This window comes from Labrus mixtus, chromosome 15 (genome assembly GCF_963584025.1).
Source record: "Labrus mixtus chromosome 15, fLabMix1.1, whole genome shotgun sequence".
Taxonomy (NCBI): Eukaryota; Metazoa; Chordata; class Actinopteri; order Labriformes; family Labridae; genus Labrus; species Labrus mixtus.
In genome coordinates, this window is record NC_083626.1 from 12,163,536 (window position 1) to 12,191,336 (window position 27,801).

The following is a 27,801-nucleotide window of genomic DNA, read 5'->3' on the forward strand; positions in this document are numbered from 1 at the left end:
AACTTCTTTTTCTCTGGCCACATCTAACTATTATAATTATACTTCACATTCATTGCCATTTTTCCGATACTGTATCATGACTGCTTAGATGTTTTTTTTCTGCCCAGCAAGACTGACTGCCTCTACAGATAGTCCTGCTTTCTGCCTAATTCTATTAGGCCTAATACCTTGCAGCAGTAATTTACATCATTCTTCACCTCAACAGTTACATCATTTTAAGTCAAACCTATTAAAGGACTATAAGCGTTTCCCATATCTTTTGCATATTTGCTTAAAAAAATGTGCAAAGATTGATTTCAGTTACAAATCTCCCTCTCAAGCTTTGTAAATGAGGTTGTGAACATGTAAATCATTTTCCAACAACGAACATTAGGTAAGCAAATTGTTACTGCAATTAGTTAGCCTATTGCTCTTATGTAGGCACTAAAGCAGTCATTCTGACCTTGTTAGGATTGCCCAGAGTAATCAGACTGTTAGGTGAGGTCTGATTTTAAGGCCTTTTTTTTTAACTAAACAAAAACATCACAGAACACAAAACATATATTGAGGCATGGCTCCTTGATTCAAATCATGTGAATGTCTTGGACAATATATTACAATAAGACAATAGGCTCAAGACTAAATCTTATGAAGATGAGTAAAAGACTTGTAAAAGACAATTACAACACAAGACAAACAAACATCTATGTACAACTATATACATAGGGGTATATGAAAAAAAATACAACTAAACTAAAACTAAAACAGAAAAACAGGGTTACATTAACAATTGTTCACAAATATCCAGGGTTTTGTTTGCTTTTTTGTCTTTCAGTCCATGTAATAACCTATTTGTAGGTAAAGTGTTCCATTTCTATTTTGAATTGTTATATTTTGGGTTTTTTCTGATTCCATTTACATGTGTGAATGAAATATTTCCCATACAAAATAAACACGTTTTAAAATAAATAATTGTTCACTGTCAGTCCCAAAGTAAAATTGTAACTTATAATCATATAACGTGGTGAATGTGGACTGTTTACCTCATTCAGGAAAACCAATCGAGTGGGATTCACTAGAGCAGCCTGCAAGCAAACAAGTATAGGAAGGACGATGGCATCCACCGACCAACCTGATCCACCAACTCAGGTCTATAATTATGCCTTTTAAAAAAATTAACATCTTAATTTCTGATACACAAACAAAATATCATAATGTGTGAATATTTTGCGATCAGCGAAGTTTCATTTGATTCCTTTATGACTGCTCAGCGAGCAAAGGTTAGCACGCTGGCTAGTTAGCATGCTAGCTCCTGCAGCGTTTCAAAAGTTGTCCCAGACATGATTGAGTCCACAAGTGGACACGAAGAACCGATCGGAAACTCTGGTGTCTTACCACATGTTGCTAACCTAGTTTGCAAACGTTAGGTATTTACCTCGTCCAAATGTACGCCCTTCAATTCGTATCGTTAAGTAGCCTTCTCTCTGTTTTGTTGTGTGCAGGATTGTTTTAAATTATAATACAAAGGTCATTGTTAGCTGAACAAAATACGGCCTGTTGTATGTCCCCCTCGTACTTGCATCTTGAAGAGTATTGGTCATTCGGAAAGTGGAAAATAAACTTTAAGGAAAGTTGCTGCTCATATATCCTGATAGACATAAACATACATACATTTAAAAAATGCTTTGACTTTCAGAAACATGTGGTACACTTTGTGCTAACCACAGTTAACTTTGCATTGTTCAAAACGAAGTCTTTGTAAAGTGACATCTCGTATAACCATCAGAATTATAAAGCGAGAAAAGGAAAACTCAGGTTTATTATTGAGTGCTGCTGACAATTACAAAATACTTTACCTATTGCAACAAGTAAATAATTGACTAATGTAGACATGATATACATGAATTACCTTTACAGTTATATTGTTTATATTAGTTAGTTGTTCCATTATTCACCATGCACCTTATTAACTTATCATTTAGTATTTGCCTACTTGCACATAGCTCTGTATATATATATATTTATTTCTCGTTTACTGCACATAGTTATGGTTACATCTGTTTACATCTGTTAGTCTGATCACTGTCCACTTATATCTACTCCTTTATATTTTGTATTTTTAAGTTAAGTTTAAGCTTTAAGTTGTATTTAAATTGACACTTTATATATAGATTAAAATGTTTCGTCTACTTGCACTGTTGTTAATTTACTGCTTTGTGTGCCTTTGAATTGCCTCCCGGGGACAAATGAAGTTTTTTGAATTGAATTGAATTGAATACTCAGACCATGGTAGAAATAGACTGTGATATGTACATTTTGTAGGAACTATTTATTTATTTGTTCGAATTGAGTTTGGTATTATTTAACTAATATTGTGTGTTGTTGTTTATTGAGTTATTCCAAACGCTTTCTTTCTTTATAATATCTTTTTGATATTTTCTTTTGCTAGATATTCATTTAGTAAATTCAGTTTTGTATAATTAGTATTTTTTGTTAGGTATTTGGGTAACACTGTGGGCACGTAAAGTTACATGTAAGAGGCAGGTATAGGACCATCATGCACCTGGTTGGGCCTATGTTTACTTTTTTTATTTTTTTTTACCAGTGCAAGAGAGGACACAGGAGTTTTTTTTGTTTGCTTGCTTGCTTTAAAGAAAGAAACCCTCAGAAATGCAGATCTTTTGCAGAGACTACTTTTGTACACCACATCCCCATGGTGCATCAGAGGCCTTTTGATTATGTTTGATTTAAGTTTGAGTTCGATTTTTTTCGGACAAATAGTCACTTCACATGTATCAAGACTATGCCTTACTATGTCCTTAACTACTCGTTATTAAATGAAACTTTTATTACATGACTGTATTCAACAAACATAGCCTTGGTCTTCCACTAGATGGCACTCTTATACAAGTGTTTGTTTCTCTTCTCAGCCTGTCCTTCCACCTGGAGATGCTCCAGCAGCTGCTCCTAGAGAGGCACTGGTAAGAATTATTTTTTCTTTTTGTTTTTACAAATGACTTGACTGCCTTAATGAACAAAGCAACAAACAACAGTTTTCTGCAGCCAATTTCGCTGGTCTTTTTTTTTTCTGTTGTTGCTCTGATTGTGTGATAAGCATTGAAATCAGCTGCTTTGGCACATATTGTATAAAACAGAGTGAAATTCAGCTTTGTATGATCTTTCAGACAAGTTTCCTTTTTTTTTATCATCAACAAACTTCTTTTCCTGAACCATTAAGATGATATTACACATTTTCCAGCAAGATAAAGTTTAAAAGGCATCCAAATGGGAGCTAGTGACTGTAAAAAGAATGTAGAAAGCTTTATTGCTGTCACACTGGTTTGAAGTATACTTTCCCCACATACTTGTGTTAGTCTGTAGTGTGGCACGTTGTGTTTTTCAGTCCAGCCAATGATCAAAGATGAGTCCAAATTGAATTTGAATTGGTTTGCCAATAGTCATTAGACACTTCTAGAAGAAATGAATTGTGTAAATGAAATTAAACTACAGAATATGACACAATATTACAAAGATTATTGGTCCAGTATCAACTTTACACACTGTATTCCTGCACCAACAATGTCATCAACAAATCACAGCCCACTTACATTATCAGTGCTATGCGCCTGTGCTTTATTCAAAATTACTTTTTTATTATTAAAACTTTGAAAATTAAGTCAGTGCAATTGACAAAATCAGAAACTTCTTCAGAAATCTGCATTATCTAGAAACTAATCAGGACAGTAACTGAATGAGCTGCTGCACGGTTAGTAAGTTAGCTAGAGTCATTTAAAGGTGAAAACTTTAATATTGTTCATTAACATTAATGGGTGGAAGAGAAGCCCATAGATGATGTCAAAGCAAGGTTCTTTTTTTAACCTATTGATGAAGGTTTCTATAGTTACTCTGGAAAAACAGCTCTGAAAAAAATTCAAAAACTTTTTTTTTTTTAGCTGGCATGTCGTACAAGCCAAAGCTCATATTAAGTTGTCTGTACTGTAAATATGTGCTTATCTAAAAACATCAAGTGACAATAAACATTTTAGTCATGTGTGAACAAAAGATTCTACAAAATATGCCCGTTCAAGTGATGACAACGATCATAGCCAGGACTTTCTCTCCGCTAAGTGGGATGGAATACATCACAGGTACATTCACTGTCCTTGTATGGACAACACATCCAGGTTAGAGCAGTGCTACATTGTTCAGCCTACATGTCTCAATGTCATTCACCACCATTCACTCTTCATCCTCCCCCCATCATCCCTTCATGCCAAGGCTAATTTAATCCTGGGGTTATTGATTGTGGGAGCATTCTCCCAGGCTTTCTTTCAATTTACTTCAATTTCATCATCCCAGTGCGCTTCGAGACTGCCTCCTCAAAAAGGGAAGAAATTCTTGTTATGAGGGTCCTGATTCGAGACTGGTTGACAAGTCTCCCCCACCACCACCACCACCACCATCACTTCCAGTCCCCTTTTTCTCCTTTCTCTTTTTGATGAGCTGCTCTTTCCCAGTTAAGTGGATTATTACAGTAGGGATAATTCTTGTCACATGGCATTATTTGGATGAGGTGAATAATTGAAATTTGTGTCTGAAAGGATTTTATCTGGATGAGAGGAAAGGGAGTGCTGGCAGGGTTTGGAGGGTAGAGAGAGTGAGGGAGAGAGAGGGCGAGAGAGAGAGCCTGAGCTTACACGTTTGTATAACATTTATGTGCACATGTGCATGTCAGACGAGCCAGTGTGTCAGGCTGGGGACACCAGTCATGTTAACAGGTTCTGACTCACCTCGCCCAGATCAGCAGGCCCTGGCACACTGCGTGGCATGGTCCTCCTCTGTGGCAAGAGGGCCCAGCTCAAGGGCCAAGGCCACAGCCTCTACCCCCAAACAGGCCAGAGGGGCTGGTCTAGACCTGCAAAGAGAGAGAGAGAGAGACGGCGAGGGTGGGAGAGACAGTGTGAGTGTGTGTTCCACCACAGATGACTGGTATACCAGTCACTGCCAGTAGCTGCTGTTGCCGCTGGCAGTGATCTTCGCTTGCTCTCAACCCAGCCTGCTTTCTCTCCATCTAAAAAAAAAACCCCACCCCCACCCACCTTCAACTCTTTGCTGCCTTGGCCATCACCCCCCCCCATCACCTCCTTGTGTCTCTCTAGTCTTTGTGCTCTCCTCCTGCAGTGACACCCTGCACTGTGCACAAGTGTACAAGACCCTTTGTGCACATGTTACAGGAGCAGATCCCAAAGCAGATTCACATCGACATAATAGTGAGGAACATATTGTGGCATTAGGAAAGATACGGTTCCAAATTCAATTAAAGTGTTTTTGATTTCTTTATCAAAAAAGTTTGGTTTTTTTTAGTTGGAGTGATATCTTCTTAAACTCTTAACCAAAGTATCTCGTAGATATGAACATTTTCATAATCACTTTTCTTTATAATATTATTGCTAAATATGCGTCTTGTGTATTTCAGACAATATTGAAAAAGGACTTTCATAATTGAAAAAAAAAAACAATCCAAGGTAAAGTCTTCAAATTCCTTGTTTAGTAAATTATTAGGCCTGTCCTTCAATCTCTGCCAGCAGAGACATCCAGCGCTAAAATGAAAAACAACGCGTATTGTGTGTGGGGATGCAAAGTGTTTTATGTGTGCAAGAGTGTGCACAACTGTGTCACGCGCACACACCTCAGTGTGTGTGCAAATGTTGAGTTAACTGAGTGTGTATGTGTTTAGGTTTGTGGGTTTTAGCGCAGCAGAGGGAGGGTGGTAATGGGAGGGGAAAAAGGAATTGTAAGAAGAACATCCCCGGTCTCACAGCAACTTCAAAAGCTCCGCTTCCCCAGGATATTAAGCGACTGTGATGAAAAATTTAGCAAGCGTTAAATAAGCCACTTTGAAGTGATCTGTTTTGGCTCAGCAGTCTCCAAATTTCCGTAGCCCCTCTGCAATAGCCATCACACTATAGAGGGGGGGAAAGGGAACAGCGTGTTAAGTGCAGGAGATGTGAGGGACCTGGCAGGTTGGAAGTCCGTCCAGTCTGCTTCATGAAGGCCCCACTGGCTGGCTGGTACCTTTTTGTCTTTTCTTTCTATGGTTCTTTTTCTCCTCATTTCACCTCTCACTCCCTGACTGCTCGTCTGCTGAGCCCTATGAGGCAGGCAGGAAGGCAGGCAGGCAGGCAGGCAGGCAGGCAGGCAGGCAGATGTTCCTCATATGTCTGCGTTGAAAAGAGATTTTTCTTTTTCATCACTTGTGCGTGGGTGTATCACAAATGTATCACAGCGGTGAAACCAGGAAGTCAGAGGTTACTCTCGGGTTCATGACTCAGTTTTTAAATTTTTTAATCTTAAATCACTTTCTGTATGGGCCACGTGTTTGAGATTTTTTTTTTCTGTGTTAATGAGCATCTCTACTCGGTTAAATAACTTGCTCTATTTAAAAAAAAAAAAAAAAAAGTGGAATTATCACATTTGAAGTGATTTGAACCGTTGAACATTTACACCACCATAAAGCAAAAGTAACAAGAAGTTAATGATATTTGATAATTCATATTTCAATTCATTTCACATTTATCACTTTTAAACCCATTACTTTAATTTTGGAGGACTCCAGTTTTCAACATGCTCCAAATTAATTATTGGGGCAGAATTGGAAATGGGAGCCAGTAATGAGTCTGGTATGGTTACTCCATCCTGTCAAGAAACTGGGCTACCATTTAGTTAGTCAAGGGAACCTTCTGTGAGATTTTCCTTTTTTTCCTCTTTGCTCATTACTTTAATTGTAATTGTAATCCTTTATTGGAGCTGTCTGCAGTAAAGGAGAGTTATGGTCCGAGTGGGGGCGTGAGCCATAGAGATATTTCATGATTATTGGAGAAGACGGTCACTAGGTGGCAGCCACTAGTTCGGCCTCGCTGTAATTACTGAGTGGGAAGTGATGGTGATGAAAGTGTGTGTGTGTGTGTGAGTGCGCATGTGAGGGGGTATGAGAAGAGAGTTTCTCAGATTGTAACACGTTCCTTGAAAGAGAAAAATCTAATCAATCTGATCACCTGCCATCTCACAGTCAATAGATTTAGATTCTGTCACATTTACTGTAAACTTGCTAACAAGCTCTATGGGAGCACAAAACAAAGGAACCATATGTCTTCATATTTCTCTGTTTAACTTCACAGAAGTCCACTTGTCTTGGATGTTTCCTGACATATTATTTCTAAGTTTGGGCGGATGCAGAGTTATGTAGGCTATAGAGATGACATGGCTTTAAATTTATTATTTGCAAAGGCTCATAGGTTGACATGTAAACATCTGCACACCACTGTCCAGTGTTTCCCCTACCATTATATTGGGGGGGCGCCCCCCCTGAAGGTCAAGTAAAAAAAAAATATATATATATATATTTTTTAAAGATTTATTTTTGGGCTTTTTGTGCCTTTATTGTAGAGATAGGATAGTGGATAGAGTCGGAAATCAGGGAAAGAAGTCATTTAAGGATACCTTTCCGATAGAAAAGGACATCTGTCATTAAAAGTAACACATGAACATCAAGATTCCTTCAAGTGTTTGTGTCGTCGTGTCGCCGTGTCGCCGTGTCGGCTTGTCCCCACCCCGCCAACGCTGTAAACCTAGGGGAAACACTGCTGTCTATTTCAGTGGTCACAGGGAAGTTTTCTTTATGAAAAGCATAAAAGCTCTATTCTCGATTTTCTCAGCACAACACTCATTGTGCATCATGCGCTGTTTGTTTCGTTGGTTAATGATACAGGAAGGGCCCTCCATTTTATTGTTGCTGTGTTGCACTTTTTCCCCTCCTCGCCCAACCCTGCAGCCAGCCTCCTTAGAGGACTCTGTATGAATTCTCACTGTCATGTCCAAGGACGAGTGGCGCAGGGTCAGCTAATTGCTTTTATGATTATGATTTCACGTCAGATTTATCGTGCATGCTCGGAGCACATCTTCCAGGTCCTGCCGACGTTGCTGGCTCAGATGGGGAAAATGAGTTTACAGCTTCTGGCTGTGACTTCTTGTTTAAGTGCAGGTCACACTTTTTGACTCATTAGAGTTGAACGCGGGGGGTGAATCACAGAAACTTTTCCTGTAAAAGCCTCTGTTTTCTATGTCAGTAAATGAACTTGTTTTGCTCATATTTGGCCACAAAGGAGCAATTCTTTACTTTGTCTTCAACATGTGTTGATGTTTGGAGGTCATGAGTGAGGAATGACACAGACAGAGATTTTTGGGTTTTAAGTCGTTTGAACTTTTTACGAGCCATAAATCTCTCATCCTTGTTTCTGTTCACAGATGAAATCATTACTCTTACTCCCCTCATGGTATGCCAGAATTATCAGTCGACTTCTTTTTGATGTTGGTGACTTTTTTTTTTTTTTTTCTTCTGATGGTTCCTCCCATCGCTTTGAAAATGATGAGCACAGATGAGTCCAACCCATTTTATACATTTATTTATTTTGTGGTTTCTCTGTCATGTGCTGAGCCGGACCAGATCTGCCATGACAATAGCAATTTTATCTTGGATTTTTGAAGAGGGAGGACTGGAGACCCTTGTGGTGTTCATAGCATATGAAGAAGACGCTGTTGTCAGTACATGTCAATAGTACACATATTTTGTGTAGATAGAGTTTCATTTCATGAGCCGTGGCTCTTGATTTGTAGCAGCTATCTGACCTCGCTGTGACCTTCCTGACTGGGCCGCAGTGTGACTTGTGACAGATGCAGCCTGGGAATATGGTTTTGATATTTTTCCAATGCTCAGAGGAATGTTAAAGCTAGTTTTACGCAAAGTTCATTTTGGAGACACATGTAAAGTCTATGATTAAGCCGAATTCAATGAACTTTAATGAATACTTAGGACTTTATTTGTAGGGTTTTCGTCTCAGCAAGTATATTAATGTAAACAGCATGGTAACAGAGCTGTAATTTCCTATTCTCCCACAATTTAGTGAACTGTCATAATATGTTTACTTAAGAAATGACAGAAATACGACACCCGTTTAATTACAGTGTAGTCATTTTGCCTCAATATACTTGGGAAAGTGGCCTTATTGAGCTGAGCTTCCTTTATACTCTCTATTCTGCTTTGTAATTACTTCAGCTTGATTTATCATCTTTTCTTTGTGTTTACGGTTGTAAACTGCTCGAGTGAGTAACTTGGTCTGAGCGTGGCTTGTCTCCTCGCAGCGAGGCTGGAAATCTCCCGATGAATCTGAGATGTCTCCGCTGTCAAGACTGCTCACATCGCTCTCAGCCTCCAATGTCACTTTCAAGGCATAATTACACAAGTTGTGTTGATTAGTATGAGAAGCAATTACGCTAGCTTTCCGCCGCAAATGGAGAATGTGATGGCTCTTGATTGACAGGAAGCATCCTGGCCTTAATAAGTAAATGACTATGGTAATTCAGGTACTGAAACCCTTTGATTTGTCAGCATCTTTCTAATTTTTCTGATGTCCTCTGATTTTAATGAACATGAATTTGATTGAATCCATTTCCCCTGTCTCTTCACCCGTCAGGCTGTCTCTCTTCTCTCTGACCAGCAAGTGCTCTCACAAGGGAGCCATATGCTTGTGCTTTCAGAGCTATCCTTAACAATCTCACTGTTGTGCTGATACCGAACTGTTTTTCCTCTGAATCTTTCCTGTGTGTAAAAATTAAAGGAAAACAAAAAAAAAAAAAAGTATTAAATGAACAACATGGCACACTATCCAAACGCCTTTTAACATGCCATGCTTTCAAGCATGCTTTCATGGAAATCAGAGGGAAAATTATTTGTAATTGACACTTTGGGGAACATTTTTTTCCCTCTTTTTATCTGGCTTCCCAGTAAGTTATTAGCTGTTAATTTGTCGGCAAGCTCCCCTACAGCGCTAGATATTTGTTCAAATGCTGGGATCCCCTTAGCGCATTTGTAACTACACTTCTGAAAATGCTGCCCTGTCTAATTATGTAATGTAATACTGCCTTTTAGGCAAGTTTCCTTTAATTGAATAATATTAATTCAAGCTGAAAGTAAGCTACTGAAAAAAGTGCTATTCTAAAAATAGCTCTTTATTGTGTAAAATACTCTGAAGCTAAAATAGGTCTGCAGTAGGCGTGTACATTTAAAGGTTTTACAACAACATCGGTATACGTTAGATATTTGAATTTGGGCCAAACGTTTAAATAATCTTGAAATTTGATTGGCCAATCCCTCAGTCTCATATTTCTTTCTTTGTTAACCACAGTTGGCCTAATCAAGTAATTCCCTGTTTGTCTTAGTTACCCCCTATAGAGTCATACATGCATAAATATAATAAAATAATTTGCTCTTGCACTCCCTAGCCCCGCTGTAATTTATATGGATTGAATGAGTGCTGCATTGTGGAAAAGCACGAGTGGACCAAATGCTCGTTTGTCACCTCTAATAAATGTTGGAATGTAAATTATGAAGTTATGCTTGAGATGTAAATGCACTTTATTCCAGTCCTTTAATGTATAAAGCCCACTCCAATACATTAAGAGGCGTTGGGGGAGGGCAGAGGGGGATATGACTTGGAATTTTGACTGTTTTCACAATCAATAATAAACACAAAAGAGCCGAGATGGGGAACATTATAACATATCTGAAGTGGAGTTCATAAATTATTGCATGAAAGCAGACTTGTACACCAAAAATGTAAATACATTAATGTTATTAATAATGTAGTGACTAATAGTTCTATCAAGACTGTAATAGCAGTTTAATGGAATATGACAGCAAGAATGTATTACACTTCTTACATTTAGACGGGACCTCACATGACATTTATCAGGGATTTCTGAAACATTTTTTTTTTTTTGATTATTTTGTTAAGTTAATTGCTTCTTTTCCCCCCAACGTCTTCTCTCAGAGAGGGGCAAAAAACTGGTAATGGATATTAATTAATATGTGTCAGTTTTCTGGGTTTGATTAAAAATAATGAAAGCAAAACGCTAATGGGATTTCAGAGTTTTCTCTGTGTGTGGCGCCCTGAGATTGTGGCTTTATCTGGGAATCTGAAAAAAAAGAAGAGATAATAGGCTACCCTCGACTAAAATGAAAGTGACAGAAAACAGAAACCGAGATAAATTATCTTAAAAACCAGCAAAAATAGAGCCGTTTATTTAAGATGTTGTACTGTAATTAGCCTGGCTTTAGATGTGTGATACAGAGGTAAACTTTAAAGTTTGAAGGATGTTATGAAGAAAAGTTGAGTCGGACTTACGGTTCATCTCCTCCTCTCAGAATGACGTGATCCTCACCTGCAGCTGCAGGAGTTTCTTCTCTGAGCAAAAATAAACCCTTGAATCATTTCTGACAAGTTGCTGTTCTGGCAACTTTTTGTTTTTGGAGGCACTGTACTGTGTTTTCTAATGTATGGGTGTAAGCATGAAAGAGAGTATATGGACTTGTTTCAGAAGTGTTGAAAAGACTATATTTATTTATTGAAGTGTTTCTTTTGCCTTTTATTTGAAAATAAATGTTCCTCATTGTCTTGAAAATGGAGCTACCCTTCACTTGGCACTGATTCAGGGACTTCTTTGTCATCATCCATACAGTCCACTATAGTCCAAAAGCCTTGCCAAGACTTCTTTATGTCTGCATGCAGCGTTCAGCAGAAAGAGGACTTTTAAAAGCTATCATTAAGGTGGGGCACAAGTGTAGACCAGCAGTGAAACAGAGGCTGGCATAGTAAAAACAGCAACCATAGCCACTGGCACAACTGACAATTATCCAACACCTGGACTGGCTCCCCTCCCTATTATGTGCGTCAACACTCTCCAACTTCTTGTTAATGCACTGATTAACAGGAAGATTGCATTTGTTTTCCTATGCAGCTCTCCTGGCAGCAGAACTTTGCTTTCTCTTTGATTAAAACAGCAGATGGATGGATGCATTGTGACTCTGTCATAAACTTCAAAAGCCAGGGTGAGAGGTGGGTAAGGGAAAAGGAATAAATTAAAGAAAAAGCTCAGGCCTTTTTGTCAGATTTCCAGATAGTTTTAACGAGGAATTCTGGGATTTCAAGGGAGGCACTGAGAAAGGAGCTAACACTCTTTGGTTCTCCCCAAATAAGGCTCAGTATCAGATTTTAGTAGTCTCTCCTATAACTCCCTGTTTGTCTGTGTTATTTACTGCCACTACGTGACTTGCCTTGTGTCAGACCTCCCTCACGTCTAGGGCTACGTCAGGTTTTTCTCCCCTTCTTTAACACGTGCTGAAAGTAGGTTTAAGTATCATGGGGACAAAAAAAGGAGAAGTGAAGAGGCTTCATCAAGCAGCCTGTACTTTTGAAATGCAGAGAGTAGCATTGTCATGTGTTTTCTGTGTCAAGGTCGACAGAAAATGTCAGAACAGGTGCGTGTCTGCTGCTGAGCTGCTTGCCAACTCAGCCCCTTCGCTGTAACACGCTACCCTGTGTGACATTAGAATGGTTCGCTGTGGGTTGTCTGCAGTCCTCCTCCTTTTGCAGAAGCCTGGTAAAACATGTACTTCTCTGTCACCAAGTGAGTTGACGTAGAGTTCAGATGGGTGTTGACGCCTTAACTGTGACCACTGCCTTTAACATAGTCGCAAATAGTATGGGTGCTGTGCAAGATTGACTTGCAACATTCCTGTCTGATTACTCCTTTTTTCTTTTTTTTGGTTCTGGTATTCTGATCTGATAAATCTTCCCATGGAGACATAATTATGCAGGCGAGGGAAGCCTGTTTCTTTGTGTCTTAAGATAACTTATTGGTGATGGCTTTCTTAAGAACAGTAAGGCTGTATTGTACTTTACTGTTACAGTACAGTACAAAAAGTTCCTCTTTAGAAACACTATAAAAGACACATGAGATGTTTTTTGTTTTTTTTCAAAAGTTCTGTATCTGAGATCTAAAGAAAGAACACAAATGTTCACACATCACATGGTAGATAATTAAATGCAGATGCATAGGTGTGTTGTTTGTCTTGTCGTTTATGATCTGCATCAGACATCCATGTTGCAAAACCAGAAAATTCTGTCTGAACTCTTCCAAAAGAGGTGGATTATACTTAGGTGTGGCATGTGTAAACCGAATGTCACACATGCTTTTGTCACTTTATGACATTATGACCAATAGAATCTCCCGTGTATAGCCTCACTAGTTCGGAAAGGTTGAAATGAAGAGTTATTATTGGATCTGACGAGCTGTCGTGTTTGCATCCTCTCTGGCATCGGGTTAAACGAGAAGAAAGAGTACTGCTTCTTCTGTGACCCTGATGAGTGTTGTTTTCTGACGCTGTCAGCACCACACTCTGTTCATGCTTCTCCGGCTCTCGAGGTTAAATTCTTACTGGCAGTTGGAAGCCTCCAGAAAAGGAGAATTAGCCAACATTTTTCTTTGTCACTTAGTGTGATCAGGAACAGACTCTGCCTGCTCTCTTTCTCCAACTCCAAATCAAGGTCCACTGCCTTAAGTTTCCTCCCCCGGTTGATGGGGATTTCAGTCTGACTTCTCTGCTGCTGTAGATGTGTGGCCCATTGTCTTGGCAAGTGTGTCTAAATGTTTCTGACAGGTCTCAGTGAAAAAACAGGCCGCAAGGGTAAACTGTCCGGCTTTCCTCCCCCCCCTTGACTCCTTCCTGTACAACCCCCTGACCAGTAGATGGCGATGTTAATCTTCTCTGGCTCCGCTCCTGCCTCCATGCGTCTCTCTTAACACCATCCTTTTCCTCTCTCTTCTTCCCTCTGTGGCACTCGCAGAGGAAAGGCTGGTCTCGACCCGTGTGGAGGGTCATGCCACCAATTCCTGGCCCCCTTTGAAGACCATGAAATTGCTGATCCAAGACGCACGATTAGTGCATTCAGCCTATTGACTGGAGAAGGGTTGACACGCGATTATAATGTCAGTGGAATGTCACAATCTGTCTGCTTGTCTTTGTGGGCACACTCTCATCCGGTGGCACAGTGTACCCAAGAAGGAACCATTTGATCAATAAAAGGACACCTCCCTCTCTATTTTCACCGGCCTCTATTCTGTTTTTATTGCTTCATTTGGAAGGCCTGCACACAACTTGCTGCATCTTCAGCTCCCTGCTCTATTTGCCTATCACCATGGTTCACTTCGAGTTGTTTCTCGGTGTGCAGGGTGTTTCTTTGGGTGGGTGCTGCTTCAGTCAGTGGAGCAGTTTGAATCAACAGAGGAGGATAGGCTTGTCACTGTAAGTTGCTGGTGGCGGAGGCAGCTCTTCTTGTGACACCACAACACAACTTCTGTGGTGTGTCGCTCGGACACAAGCTTCACGTTGTTTGCTGCTGGTGCCGCTTGCGTTTTGCCTCCATCAACTAATTGAATGTGAAAGGCTTGCGGGCCTTGATTATATGAAGGACAACACACAGAGCAGTGGCACTTTAAGGATAGCCTTTGTGTTTAGTTTATGAGACTGTGGCCACTAACTTCCACTTCATAGTCACAAAAGAACTTGTTGCAGATGAGTGTTTATGTTTGAAAATGTTAACGTTTTAATTGATCTCAGTACAGGTTTGTTGTAATTTAAAAATATATATACAATCATCTCAAAGATAAAATGAGTATATTCAAAATTTTGTGAACTTCAAATAGGTGAGCATTGGTGTATGAACAGCTTTTGATATTTATCAGGATGATACTTATAACAAAACTTTTTATAAAAAATATGAAAAGCCTTTATAGGCACATTTTCAGCAATTCAATCCTTGTACTAAAAATGATTCCTGTAACAGAAATAAATCATGAACATTAACCTACATTCAGTATTTATTAAAAACTGTTATTTAGTAACATAAAATAACCAGAATGGTTTTTACAGGAAGGAAGTTTAGGTCTGCAAGCCATCTTAAAGTTTATGTACAATAATATATTTTAAATAAATGTTATGTCTCATAAATAGAACCAAATGTTACACATCACAAATGTGTACAAATATGTAACCACTCTTTGGTTCATCCCGCTGGTCTGAAGTTGCGTCTTGAGTTTAGTTGATGTCGTACAAAAAATGCAAATGGAGCTGCTTGTCACAGAATGTCATCATTGACTGTCAAAGAAAAAAAAGAAAAGAAAAAGAAAAGCTTCGAATTACAGGAAAGAGGTACTGCATTAAAGAACAAAGGAGATCGATGGCAGTACATTAAATTTTATGCGAATGAAAAAAAAAATCAACTAATTAAAATTGATTACTACTGCTTTGTAAATGTGTTTCAGAATTAAATTATTGTATGAAAACATTTTGACCAATCGAGGAGCTGAGGAAGTATCCATTACTGGATTGCAGCTGAGAAGGGGCTGGAATGTTTTGTGGTGGCTAAGTAGTTTGTTGTGCTCCGCTGCGACTCCCCTTGTGCACCCCCACTGCTAAAGTGCCATGGGTTAATCTCTGATGACCCTCATCTCTCAGAGCAGCTCCAGACTCCCGGTTTGGGCCTTTTACCTGAATTAAAAGGAATTTGTGGCCATTATAAGTATTTTTGTATAAAGTGGGTGAAAGTGAGGTGTCACTGACGGAGTCGCTGCTCTTTACTCATCGGGGCTCTCTGGGCCCCGCTGGGGATGTCCTTATCTAAACAGTCATCTGTCTCGCTAGTTAAGCAAGGGCAACCCCAGGCAGCACGACTGACTGTTACACATTAAGAAATGTCAGACTTGGCTTTATACCGTATCTCTCAAGCTTAGTTTGGAGAGATGCCACATTACTCTCAAGCTTTAGATCTTACAAGAGCAGGGCTGGTTGCTTCTCTTTATTCTAAAATCCTTTGCTGTTAGCATGAAGTACTGTTTCCTCACAATGCACTAAACCATCTTGTTTTTTATATCCTGATTTTGAAAGAATCTGTAAAACACACCACCACACTTGTCTCCTTGATTTTGCTTTTAATGTTTTTAGACATGCATTAAGCAAAGAAAGGAAAAAAACACATGACATCATCATGCATACCAGGCATATTTAATCATAAAAAAGAACAGTGCAATGTTGCTTTTTTATTCTTTGTGAAAGTTAAAGGTGTATTTTGCGTATTTTTCTGTACTGTGTTCTGTTTTTTGTTTTTTTTTCAGTTTGTTTTTGTCTTAGCTACCCGAGTCTTTCACACTGCTGTACCTATACTCAACTTTTCCATGTTTGTGATCACACAGCTCTGATGTAGGGACATTTTGCTGAATGGAAAGTTTGATCTGTACATGCAGTGGTCTTGAAAAAAGCCTGATTTCCGTCCAACCCCCCCTTTACAAAAATTGCATAATGTGCTTTTGATGTCATGTTTGTAGCCTTGCCCGTGGCTCTAAAACAGACACTGATACAGCACTGTATGTTATTTTTAAACCTTTGCAAAGCAAATGTCAATGAAGTTTTCCATGACCCTTTCTACATCTATTGAAATGTCGGCTCTGACCTTTATATTTCAAAAGTTGCGATCATTCGATAAAGACTGACCACACTCAGGGAAAATACAACTCAATAAGCAAACCCGCTGCAGTTACTCTTTTAATTACTGAAAAAAGTGTAAACAATAGATTAATGGATGTTAAAGGAGGTTCAGAGTTTGAAAGACCAAAGCTGGCGTTAACCAGTATTTCTTATTTGATTTGACTAATGCTAATGTTGACTTTGGATGACGGTTTTTTTATTTAATTTTCTCACTTTGTTAGATAAGCTGCTTTATAGGAAAGCACACAAATAGTGGGTTTTGTACAGTCATTGTCAGAATTGTTCTCTTCCAGCACTCCTGCTTGAAGCTCAATGTCTGAGTGAATGTGCAGTTAAGCTAAATGATCGGGTCTGCACCTTACTTCCTGATGTCTCTCTGGGTCAATAATTCCGTATTGCCTCTCCCACGAGGCCCTGCTTCCTCCACTAAAGGTCACATTAAGGTGGCAAAGATGTCACAATTAGAAGGGCATTTAAAGCTGCTCTTTTAAAAAGATTAAAAAGCTGTTTCGGCACATCAAGCAGTCAGCCGACTAAAGGAAACACAATAATTGCATTAAAACTTCATTCCTTTTCTGGCAGGGCTCTGGTATCACAAAGGTATTGGGTTAAGTCATTTAAGACAGCCGCCTCTGATAGCGAATCATCCATGAAAGCACCAAATTAATATAGAGCTTCATTTTTCGCCGTCTCTCACTTTCTCTGGCTTTTGGTCCTTCAAACGTGTGTTTGGTGGGGAAATTTGAGACTAAGCTAACACAATTTTTCTCCATGTCTATCAGTCTGTTATTATATCAGGGGCACTTCTCTACAAATGTTCAGGCCGGGGCAATTTGGAATGAATTGATTCACACTGAGACTGAATTCTATACTTGCTAATGATTTCCTTTTAGCCCCTTCGTGGCACCCCTACACCCAACTTCTAGTTCCATCACGCCCCCCTGGATGTCTTTATTGTAGCAAACAAAATGTGTCGTAATATACTTATACCTTCCTGTAAAGTAGATCAGTGCATCTTGGATTTTCTGTAATACTTGAGAAGTTCATTTAAAAAGTGCTCAGATATGAACAACGTGCAGCAAACTTTAAAGAAAAAGATGAGAGATTTGCAAGAAGTGAACTGGTGGTTTTCGTTGACCTGAATTATTAAGACTGAAAACAGGACTCTGAATCCTTTCTTGTAAGGCATTTTCATTTTCATTTTTCTGTGGTTGAAAGGATGCTCTTTTGTGTATTTCAGATACTGTAAGTTACCGTTGCATCCAATACTGAAACCAGCCGAGAGAATCAAAATGTACGACAACCAGTCTCTCACTTTTTCAGTACACAGACTCTAAATTTCCCAACCGCTCGGATCCTGTAACACTATAATGCACACCTGTAAAGTACCTATAGCTCTTACTGTAGATCATAGTTAAGAGCTGTTACTAGTTGAAGCACAAATATACAACTGGTTACATGCATTCCCTCAGGCGTCGGGCCATGTGGTTCGAACATAACTTGATTTCATTCTCATTTCTTACAATTCAAGGTATCACAATTGTAATTTTCAGATAAGCGCGGTGCAAAGTCTTGTCCAATTCAAACTCAATAACATATCTGTAATCTTGTCTGTTCATCAACTTCACTCTCTTTAAGTGTGTTGGTTAATGTTATCTCTGCCTGTGATTGAGTTTTCCTCTCTTTTTCGGCTTTACCTGACACCTTATTGGTTATCTGGTTTGTAAAGATTATTGCTCTTAACATGGAGCACTTTGGTGCATTAGAAGAAAAGCGTGATTCAAGATTTACAAAAGACTCTTAATTGTTGCTTGAACTAAAAAATAATATTCATTATCCAAAAGGAAGGAAAAATTCCCCTAATTTTTATTTTGGGTATTTTTTTATTGCCAACCCATATTTGCCTTGTTATCCATCTTAACCCCCTAAAAGCCCAGTTGTGTGCTACCCAACACTATAACTGGGATGATCCATAAGTCAATAACAAGACAAGACTGAAACCTCTGCAATGTGGTTATAATTGATTGAGATGTCTGGCTGGAACTTGTGCAAAGCATCTATGTCATCGGCTAAGAAGTGCACTTTTCTTCTCCCTGAAGATCTCCTACTACAGTTTTAACCAAATGGGCATTTGCCTCATTAGTTTGCTGCTTGCTCTAGACCTTACTAAGATGTCATACTTATGCCAATTAACGTTTACACTATTTTCTTTTCAGTGTCATGCTATTGAAATTTTTATGGGGATGTAAACAAGGCTGCTCAATCAGCATATTCTTCCTCAATTAGGTCATAACCTCTCTAAGGGCCTGCTTCACTCTGAAATTTACAGCACTAAATATTATTAGTAAATTAGATTTTAGTTTGTTTTCTATCTCTGGTTTCCGCCTTTACCACAAGTAGTCTACTTATGTGAACAGTAAGGGCTGACAAAGAGCAAGATGAGTTGAGCTTGTTATCAACTGGATATTTTCTGTGTTTAGACTGGATCTTTTGGCTCAGAACATCAGTCTGGGCTTCACATTGCTCATGATTTAATCTGCTTGTCAAAAGGAAGGTGTGACTAACTTCAACAAGCCCTTAGCATATAGATAAGATGCAAAGACCATACCTCTTGTGTAACCCTTAGGACATCAAGGTCATATTAGTGTCACAGTGAAACTGTAGATTAGTGTCTAAATAAAGAGTGGAACGATCTCTTGGGGTAGATCTGGTACACTTTGATCAAATTCACTGTTAAGGATTTAAATATCCTTTTTTTTTTTTTAAATCTAGAGTTTTTCAGTTGCTTTAGATCTTACTCAGATTCTTCTAAATGTACAGTATAGTCATAAATGATATGAAGTAGCCTGTGTGATCCTCTACTGTATTGTGTGTCTGTCACAGAAATCTAGCTCTTCACGCAGCTTCCCTGCCACGCCTACCCCTTGGACAAGTTTAAACTGCAATTCTTTTGGATTGAAACGGGTTCATAGTATATGCAATGCATTACCCAAAACGAATTACCACTGGCAGGGCGCTCAATCACTTTGTATCTTTCAACACTAAGAGAAAAGAAGAGTAATCAAAACCTTTCAACCTATTAGAGGGATGACTTTTACAATTGAATCACGGGGACCACAGGTGCGATAATAAGTCATCTAAACCTCCCCTCTAGTGTGTTTCCCCTTTCTCCGTGTTCTTACATATTTATCTATTTTAGGAGGCGCCACTTCATGGCGCCCACTTCAAATTTACGTTTTAATGCCATTTGAGGAAGATATTTTTTCTCCTCCCGATTCTTGGAAATGCATACTGGGGTGGAAAATTAAGGTGCATCTCGAAGGAAAACATAATAGAATCGATGAACGCTGTACTGCACTTAAAACTACTGATGTTCTGATGCTATTTAACGTTCTAGTGCATTAACGTTTCAAGTCATTACAACATTCAGGCCGGGTGATTTGATCATGGCAGGTTTTTAACTGGAAGAATTACAGAAGTTTTCAGCCTAGGATTCTGAAGTTATTAGATACAAATGATCACCTCTGCATTAAGTATAGATTTTCTTCCACTGCGCACTTAAGAATGGAAGTTTGTCTTCAAGAGGGTAATAGCAAATTAAGCTCCATACTCCATTTGTCCAGCACTCTTGATGGGCTAATTTTATAACTGCTGATTTGGTCATTCCCCACATTTAGCTGGAAAGTGGTCAGGTGGTCTTCTTCTTCACAGCTGGGTGTGGGGGCTTAGAAGCAACTGTTAAATGGAATCCATTAATGTTTTTGTTTTTTTATTATTATTTTTTTTTTCTTTTATACTTATAACGAACCTTTTTCTTAAAGAAGGTCTAGACTGTTGTATGCACTGTTAAAAGCTTCACTTTCCTGTCGACCTTCTCCCACTCATCTGATCTCATTATGAGAGATTAAATCACATTTGTTTCTTCTTGTTTCCAGATTACCACTGCTGTGAAATTTCTACAAAACCCAAAAGTACAACAGAGTCCCTTGGCAACCAGAAAAGCCTTCCTGAAGAAAAAAGGTGAGAATTTGATTCGCCTTTAATTCATGATGAATGCAATACAGGAAACCTTGAAAGGAAGCAACGTATGTGTATATATTTGTCAGAAAATTGGACCAACATTATTATCCATATGTGTTTGTTCACTAAATGTGGTTGGCTAGAGATGCTCACACCGCCTTTTTTTTTTTTAAGATTGGTCTATTAGGGTCAAAGGTCTTGGATGCAGCTCTTTGCCCTGGGGGGTCTAACAGAGGTCGATTTAGCTTCAGAGTGCATGATTCAGGCCCTGTGAATAAATGACACACCAGTTGGGATGCTCCTTTGGGTTCAGGAAAATTAATATTGACAAACTCCCTCTGCATTTTCAATGGAATTATCAATATTGCCTTCCAGCATTTTAACCCTTTTACTTAATTTAACTGTTATCGTAAATTTGCAGCATGACACAGAGGGGTTTTCTAAGCAGGGATGCTGGAAATGTTTGCTGGCTCTTCAACTTCCTTGCAATTCATTGAGATTATTTCTGACACATGGCAGAATATTGTTTGCGCAATAAAACTTGCAAAAAGCTTTATTACTCTGAACTCATTTAAGTCGGTTCAATATAGTGCGGAGGTGGAAATGTGCAGCGTTCTGTTATGTACTTCTTACAGTCAGGCTCTGGCTGAACAATGGCAATATGTATAGAGAGACTTTACCTCAGATCAACTTTTTGTGGATTATTGCAAAACTGTTCTGTACTTAGGGGACTCTAGCTGTGCAGTGCTGGGGGACTTCAGCATTAGAGTAGCCAAACAGTGAAAAGTGAGCCTAAAAGCTCCATGACAGGGAAGGTAACATGAAACCAAATCCATGGTTGCCGGCTGCTACTACACACATCTCATGTGGCTCTAATGACTCTTGATATCTTTTGAAATTTCTTTGTCTTTGCGTCTCATTATTGACAACTAAGGCATGTTCGTAATCATCTGTTTAGTTACCTCAAATGTAATAAAGCCTCATCAATAACGAATGATGTCATACTACGCCACATTTGACTTTCTTTCTGCCTTTGTTGGAAACTCCATGGAGCTCCACTGTCCAAAAGGGTTTTGCTCTTACTGCACTCCAAGTCCATGAAATATGTTTGACGCTTTAATGCAGATTTATTTTGGAAAGTTGGTTCCAATGTAGAGCTAAATAAAAAAACTCATGGAAGGCGAGGGTAAAGATAGAATAGAGAAGCATTTTACTGTAATCATAAGGTCATGACTTGTGTGACATAATCACACTGAACCAGGATATCTCATACATTCATATCAAACATTCACACTTCCTTTTGATTCTGCTGCAGCACACTGATTTCAGTCTTAGTTCTGTATTCATAAATCTTCATGTTACGGGAAATTGGGTCAGGAAAGTTTTTTTAAGCTCCATGTGAAACATTTTCCTTTGTAATTATCATGTTATTTTTATTATTATGTTATTTTGTAACAACTAATCAAAGTGGAATGGTGGGAGAATAAAGTAAATGAACTAAAAAACATGAGTCAAATTTATTATCCTACAGTGTTTTATATCTAGCCTTTCTTTTCTATTTAATAATGAGTTCAATGGGATTTCACTGCCTCTCACTGTGGGTTCTCCATTGAACTAATGGAGGAATTGTTGCATACTTCTCCTTTGCATTTAAAATAGCATATATTTGTGTGTTTGTACCATTTCAGTGCTGGTATACCCATAGAAACTGCCTGTCTGCTATATCTTTCTCTTGTTTACAAGAATTAAGTTTTACTTCATAAAAATGTTCCTGTTCACTAGAACTCTCTTTTTTCATTTTCTATCAGTGGACTTTTCACACCGTCACTGGCCAATAGTCACAGTTTCCCCTGTTTTTGTACCCAGCAAGCATTGTCCCTTCAACCTCTTGGCAGAGAAACTCAATCATCCTCCTCCTCCCACAGTCACCACAGCAAATGTGTCAGTCTTAATTTCTAATACAGTTTAATGTCATATTTATGTAAATACTTTTGGATTTTACTCTATATTAACAGCCAGAAATGTCAAAGCACACATAAAATGAAACAATACCATCTCCCGGTGGAGTGGAATTTAAATTGGATTCCTCTTGCTGCCAGTACTTACGCTGGACAGCTGATGAAGGGGAAAATAGGGCCCACTTTGATTGCATGTTGCAGAATCTTTACACAATAATCTCGCTCGTGCATATTATTTCCCTTCACATTTGTGCCCTAATCTGCACTGAAGGATGTCTTTCTGGTTAGATCTCCTTTTTTTTCAAAGACATCCTTATAGTGTGGTTTATTTCAATATTCATCTAAAAATATGATTTTCTGTTTCCCTTCGACCGTCAATTTCAGTGTGTGAATTGGCAATTATGCAGTCCAACATTTCCAGCACACCCCCTTCTGTCATTGTAGAATAAACTGCATGAAATATTGAAACTCTGTCTCTTAGATGCAATATAAATCAAGATTTAAGCCACCTTTCTTATTCATTTTTGGGGGAGTTGAAAGGAAATTGTGTTTAAGCCGTCTTGCAGCCTTGAAGCAATTTCGCCTCACTTTATTCCTTGCCAAGTTCAAGTGAATTTTATTGTGTTTGAACCAAATTTAATGCGCAACAGACTCATCTAGTGAATTGTGCCATCCATGTCCTCTACAATTAACAGATGTAACAACTAAAGAGCGTTGAGCCTCGTTCTGGCACCACCATTTAGCCCAAACAATTAGCAGTTACACACATAATTACCAAAAAAAATCCAATTCTCAGGGCGAAGTCAACAACATTTTCCGGCTCTCAGCATGTCACTTTAACCGTGGCCTCTAAACCGACATCGCTTTGATGCTCCCAGATTACCAAACTGAGTGCAGTTTGTTTGGAAAGTCAAGCACAGAGAGACTGCACTTGTATTGTTGCATTACAGGTTAGTTCAGCATGAGAAACAGGCACAGTACATTCTCTGTCAGTGAGACATAAATGATGGCTTGACTTATTTCTTTTTTATGCCGTCCCAGTTGTTATTGACTTGAATAAATAATACTAATAGATTTCACCCTGGGTAGAGGGCCAGTGATCGAGGGTCACTGGGAACACAGGTAGGCTGTTAGTCTATTACCATACCTGGTTTGAAGGTAAGGGTAAGGATAAGGTTCATCATCCAGATATTAATAGGATGCTATTTGTAAGTGGGCTTGTGTGACTCACCTCTCGGACAAAAATGACAATGACCAAGGCCTGCGTAGAAGGTAAAGGGATTGATGTGGTTATAAATTACTCTACGGCGCCACCTAGCCTAGGCCTTGCCTACTTTGTCATCAGTACAAGGCGATAAAGCAGTGAAATGAGAGCAGAGTCCCCCTTTTTAATACATAAATGAATACTCTATGAGATTGGTCATTATTTAGGACAGGCTATTTTCAAGCAGTTGTACTGAACCAAATGACATGTAGAATGTCCCTCCCCAGCACAACATGGGAAGCAGGTTGAAGTTGTGCTCCACTGCTTAATAAACCATTGACCTCCATCCATTTATGACCCCTGCAATCTTTTTTTTTTTTTTTTTCTAAATACGATATTCAAAATGTAAGTAATTTTCACCCAAGGGCAACTTCATAATTCAGGCCTTGGAGGGCACAGAGAGGCATTCACCTTTTACAACCAAAAATATTTTAGTAAGCAATTTTTATAATTGGCTGTCCGGCCGAGGTGTTGACCCATAAAGTCCAGAAGTGCCAGAATCGGAGAAGTGGATTTAATGTACGAGCCTTGCTGCCTCTTTGCCCTTAAAAATACCACGAGAATATGAGCTGCTGAAAATAGAGCTGTAAATAACCTGACGAGCAATGGGTTTTCCTTTAAATAAATACCGATCAGGTTTATGTTGAAAGACAATAGAAAACGTAGCCCAGATATGCAGTTTACAGTATTTATAGCTGTAATATCGAGGTGCCAGCACCGTAATTTCATGCCCCAATGAGAATGGCAAGGTCAAAGCAAATGCTTTGGCTGAGCATCTGCTAATACGGTGACTCATAAACAGGCACTGCGTGTATCAGGTGCACCAAATAATACAGTATAATGAAATACAGAATAGCTTTCCATTATTGTTCTTTTTTTATGGTGTCGTCATTAGATGTAATTTATGTCTTAAAAAATTCATCTCCCCACAGGTCGATGGGAAATGGGGGTCCAGGGGTCATTCCACAGGTTTTGGAAGCGATAATAAATTTCACAATCCTTTTTTGTCTTTTCCTTTTATATGTAAAACTCACTTCCACCTTGTTCCCTTTTCTTTTGGATCTAAGAGCCCTTTCATTTGCTGTTGTCTTCCCCTCAACAATAAACAGATCAGAGCATACAACACAACTTTGCAAGGTGTAATTTGCCTAGAAAACAGCTTTAGGAATTTAAATGTATTTTATCTTAATGCAAAGCAAAAAAAACACCTTTCATTTTCTGCATAAACGACATCAAAGATAAGAATACACATTAAGATGTACATACATTAAGCCCGGTAGAAGCCTAATAGTGCATTATTGAAAAAAAGATTTTACATTTCAAGGTGAAAGGAGAAAAACCTGAAGCATGTTTTTATTTGTTCTATTCGGTGAAACTGAGATCCTTGCATGTCTCACTCAATAGTCTGCCACCATGTAGTCTGCTGTGGTCAGATGAATCAGGAGTCCAGGGACACATTATTGCTTATTTGACAGTGCAGTCTGACTGCACAAACTCAGCACATGGCGTTCACCACTTCCTGGCACTCAGGACTCGCAGTAGACTACAGGCCGGCCAATATTTGCCTTCAATTATTCAACAATTTTCATGACCATTTGAAGTCCCCGGAGCATTTAAAGAGGTGACTGGAGGGACCTCCTCTTGGCGTTAGCTGTGTGGCAGACTATCAAAGGACTTCTTTATGCTTTTGGTCCGCTAATACAAGGAAAGGTTAAAGTGGGATTTCTGATCAGACTTCAACCTGACGTTCAGATTTGACTCACAGTAAGGCTACTTCAATAGAAGGGACAGAGCATTTGGTAGAAAGATTTTGGATATTATATCTCATTGATCTTCAGGAAAGGACATTTCTGTTTTACATTTACATCGTTTTTGTTTAAGGAAAACTCCACATAGATGTTGTTGTGTTTTGTTATGATGGCCCCTCTGGAGGTCAGTAACAGAGAAAGAGGGATATAACACGGTGCACTTACTCTGTATGAAAGAGAGACATCTCTTAAAGGACTGCAACTGAGCCCTTTTCATTTGACTGATGTCTCTCAAAGGATGAAGAAAGCTTATTCTGAGCTTTTGTAAAGTCTCTAAACCCTGAGGGAATATTTCATGTAAAAGGCTCTCATACAAAGGGGATTTTCTGTCAATAAGCAATGGAAGTGGATAAAGGAAGTAATAGTAAAATGTTGGTAAGATAAACTCCTGCTAAGGCTAAAGTTAGCAATACACTTTTCACCTTTAGGTAAACCATCCTCTTCAACATCACAGAACTACTGTACCATTCATACCTGCTTTTATTCTCAGCTTTCTCTTAATTGTTCAGCTATACATTCTCAAATGTTGTTTTTTTAATGTAGCTCATAGAAAGTTGTAATTATTCCCTTTGCTGAGACTAAGATGCTCATTGAAGAATGAGACTCACAGCAATGGCAGCGTATGGTGCCTGAAATAAAATCCTTTCTTGCCACAAAAGGAGATGTTCATATTAGATTCTTTTTTTTCCTCCTCCCTTCTGATTCTCCATCAGGGAGCCCTTTGCAATTTAATCATCACTAAAATCATTAAAAAGATCTGAAGATTAAATTATATTGGCATTTGCAAAATTATGTAATACATTTACATTACAATGAAGAAATTAAAATAATGCATTTTGGCTGTCTGGGGTGTATGAAATCTCCACATGGGAAATATAACCGGAGAAGTGGACAGACTCTTATTTTCTTTGCCTTTGGTGGCAGTTAATAGGCTTGCAGAGTTTCGGATTTCATTGTGTGAACTTTTTCACACTATCTTTCCGTGATGGATGTCCCTGAGAGACAACTCTCCGTGGAATTTCTTAATTATGAAATGAAAATGCATTTTTGAGTAGAGGGTTAGTAAAATTGAAAGGAGATTTGACATACTTTCTCTAAATTGTACTTAAAAGATTTGTGTGGAGCTTGGGAAGTATTTAAGCCTATATTACGATTACCAAGGAGCCATTTGGTTTTAACACATCACTGCAACCCTCTCCAAATGTCTGAAAGGTGTGTGTCTTGATTACAGGACTGACAGACGTGGAGGTGGAATTGGCCATTTTGCGCTCTGGTAGCACAGAAGAAGTTCTGGCCCTGAGTCCTGTAGGGCCTCCACATCCACTTCATGCAACTCAGCTGGTTCCTGCAACCCAAGGTGAGCACACACAGCCTTTTCTTCTCTTTGATACATGGTGCATATGAGTGGTATTAATGTTAATGCCCACTGTGCCACCTGGAAAAAAAAAACGAGTTTGTTGTCGAGGTTAATTTAAATCTTAGCTGCTCTTCAAGAGTTCTGTTGGAGAACTTATCCATGGCTCACCAACACCAGTGTCTTCATAAGCTTTACACATGAATGCCAAACAACGTTTGCCTTGATTGTGAATTCAGATGCAGGGATTTTGACATTGTACAGCACAGGCTCATGAAGCTCATCTCTTACAGTTCTCTTTCAAGGGGTTCAACCTTAGCAAGACCCCACACCGCAACCTGTATCTTTATTACCTCAGGAGGTTATGAGTGCTGTCCACTGATTTACCAATGCAGAATGAAGTCCGCGTGATGCTTAACCCATATGACAATGATTCCAGATGTATTCCACCCTCATTTATTACCACACTGTCCTTGACTCCCCTGGCATCTCATGTTTTGTAATGAAAGTGATGTTGATGGGATGGCCATGTAGTTAGGGAGACTCACAGCTCTCCGTCCATAGTGGGGGGTTTTATATCAAAACGGCTATAAGGGAGCTGCATAATGAGGTGAGAGCTGGGAGTCTTGTATGGGGGGTCATGCTGAAAAGAGGGGGCTACCTCCCTTTGATGTCCTTGTTATGGGGACGGTGCATGGGGACCCGCATCCATCTCTGTCGAAGTAATGGATACTCTGATCTCTATTTCCACACGGTAGAAGGACAGGAAGGCCTCCACTGAACCCAATAAATTTGAGAGGAGATTGGAAAAACGGGGGATGGAGACCACACTTCTACAGCTTAAGTGACCAAATAAAAAAAGGAAGATGGCAGAGTGGAAGTGGTAGAGAAAAAGGGAGAGACAGAGGAAGAATGAAGGGTCCTAACGGGGGGGAAAAGAGCAAGTGAAGACCCCTGGTGATGCAAAGAGTCTTGTTCAG

The 27,801-nt window shown here is 39.1% G+C and overlaps 1 protein-coding gene across 1 annotated transcript in view; it reads left to right on the plus strand.

The window, feature by feature from the left end:
* The first annotated feature begins 1,031 nt into the window (after positions 1–1,031).
* pex14 (peroxisomal biogenesis factor 14) overlaps positions 1,032–27,801 on the plus strand; it is a 47,691-nt gene continuing 20,921 nt past the window's right edge. The window contains exons 1-4 of the mRNA XM_061056726.1: positions 1,032–1,128; positions 2,910–2,960; positions 20,353–20,437; positions 26,699–26,824. Of these exons, the coding sequence (XP_060912709.1) occupies positions 1,093–1,128; positions 2,910–2,960; positions 20,353–20,437; positions 26,699–26,824 (298 nt within the window). The 5' untranslated portion in view covers positions 1,032–1,092. The remainder of the gene's footprint in view (positions 1,129–2,909; positions 2,961–20,352; positions 20,438–26,698; positions 26,825–27,801) is intronic.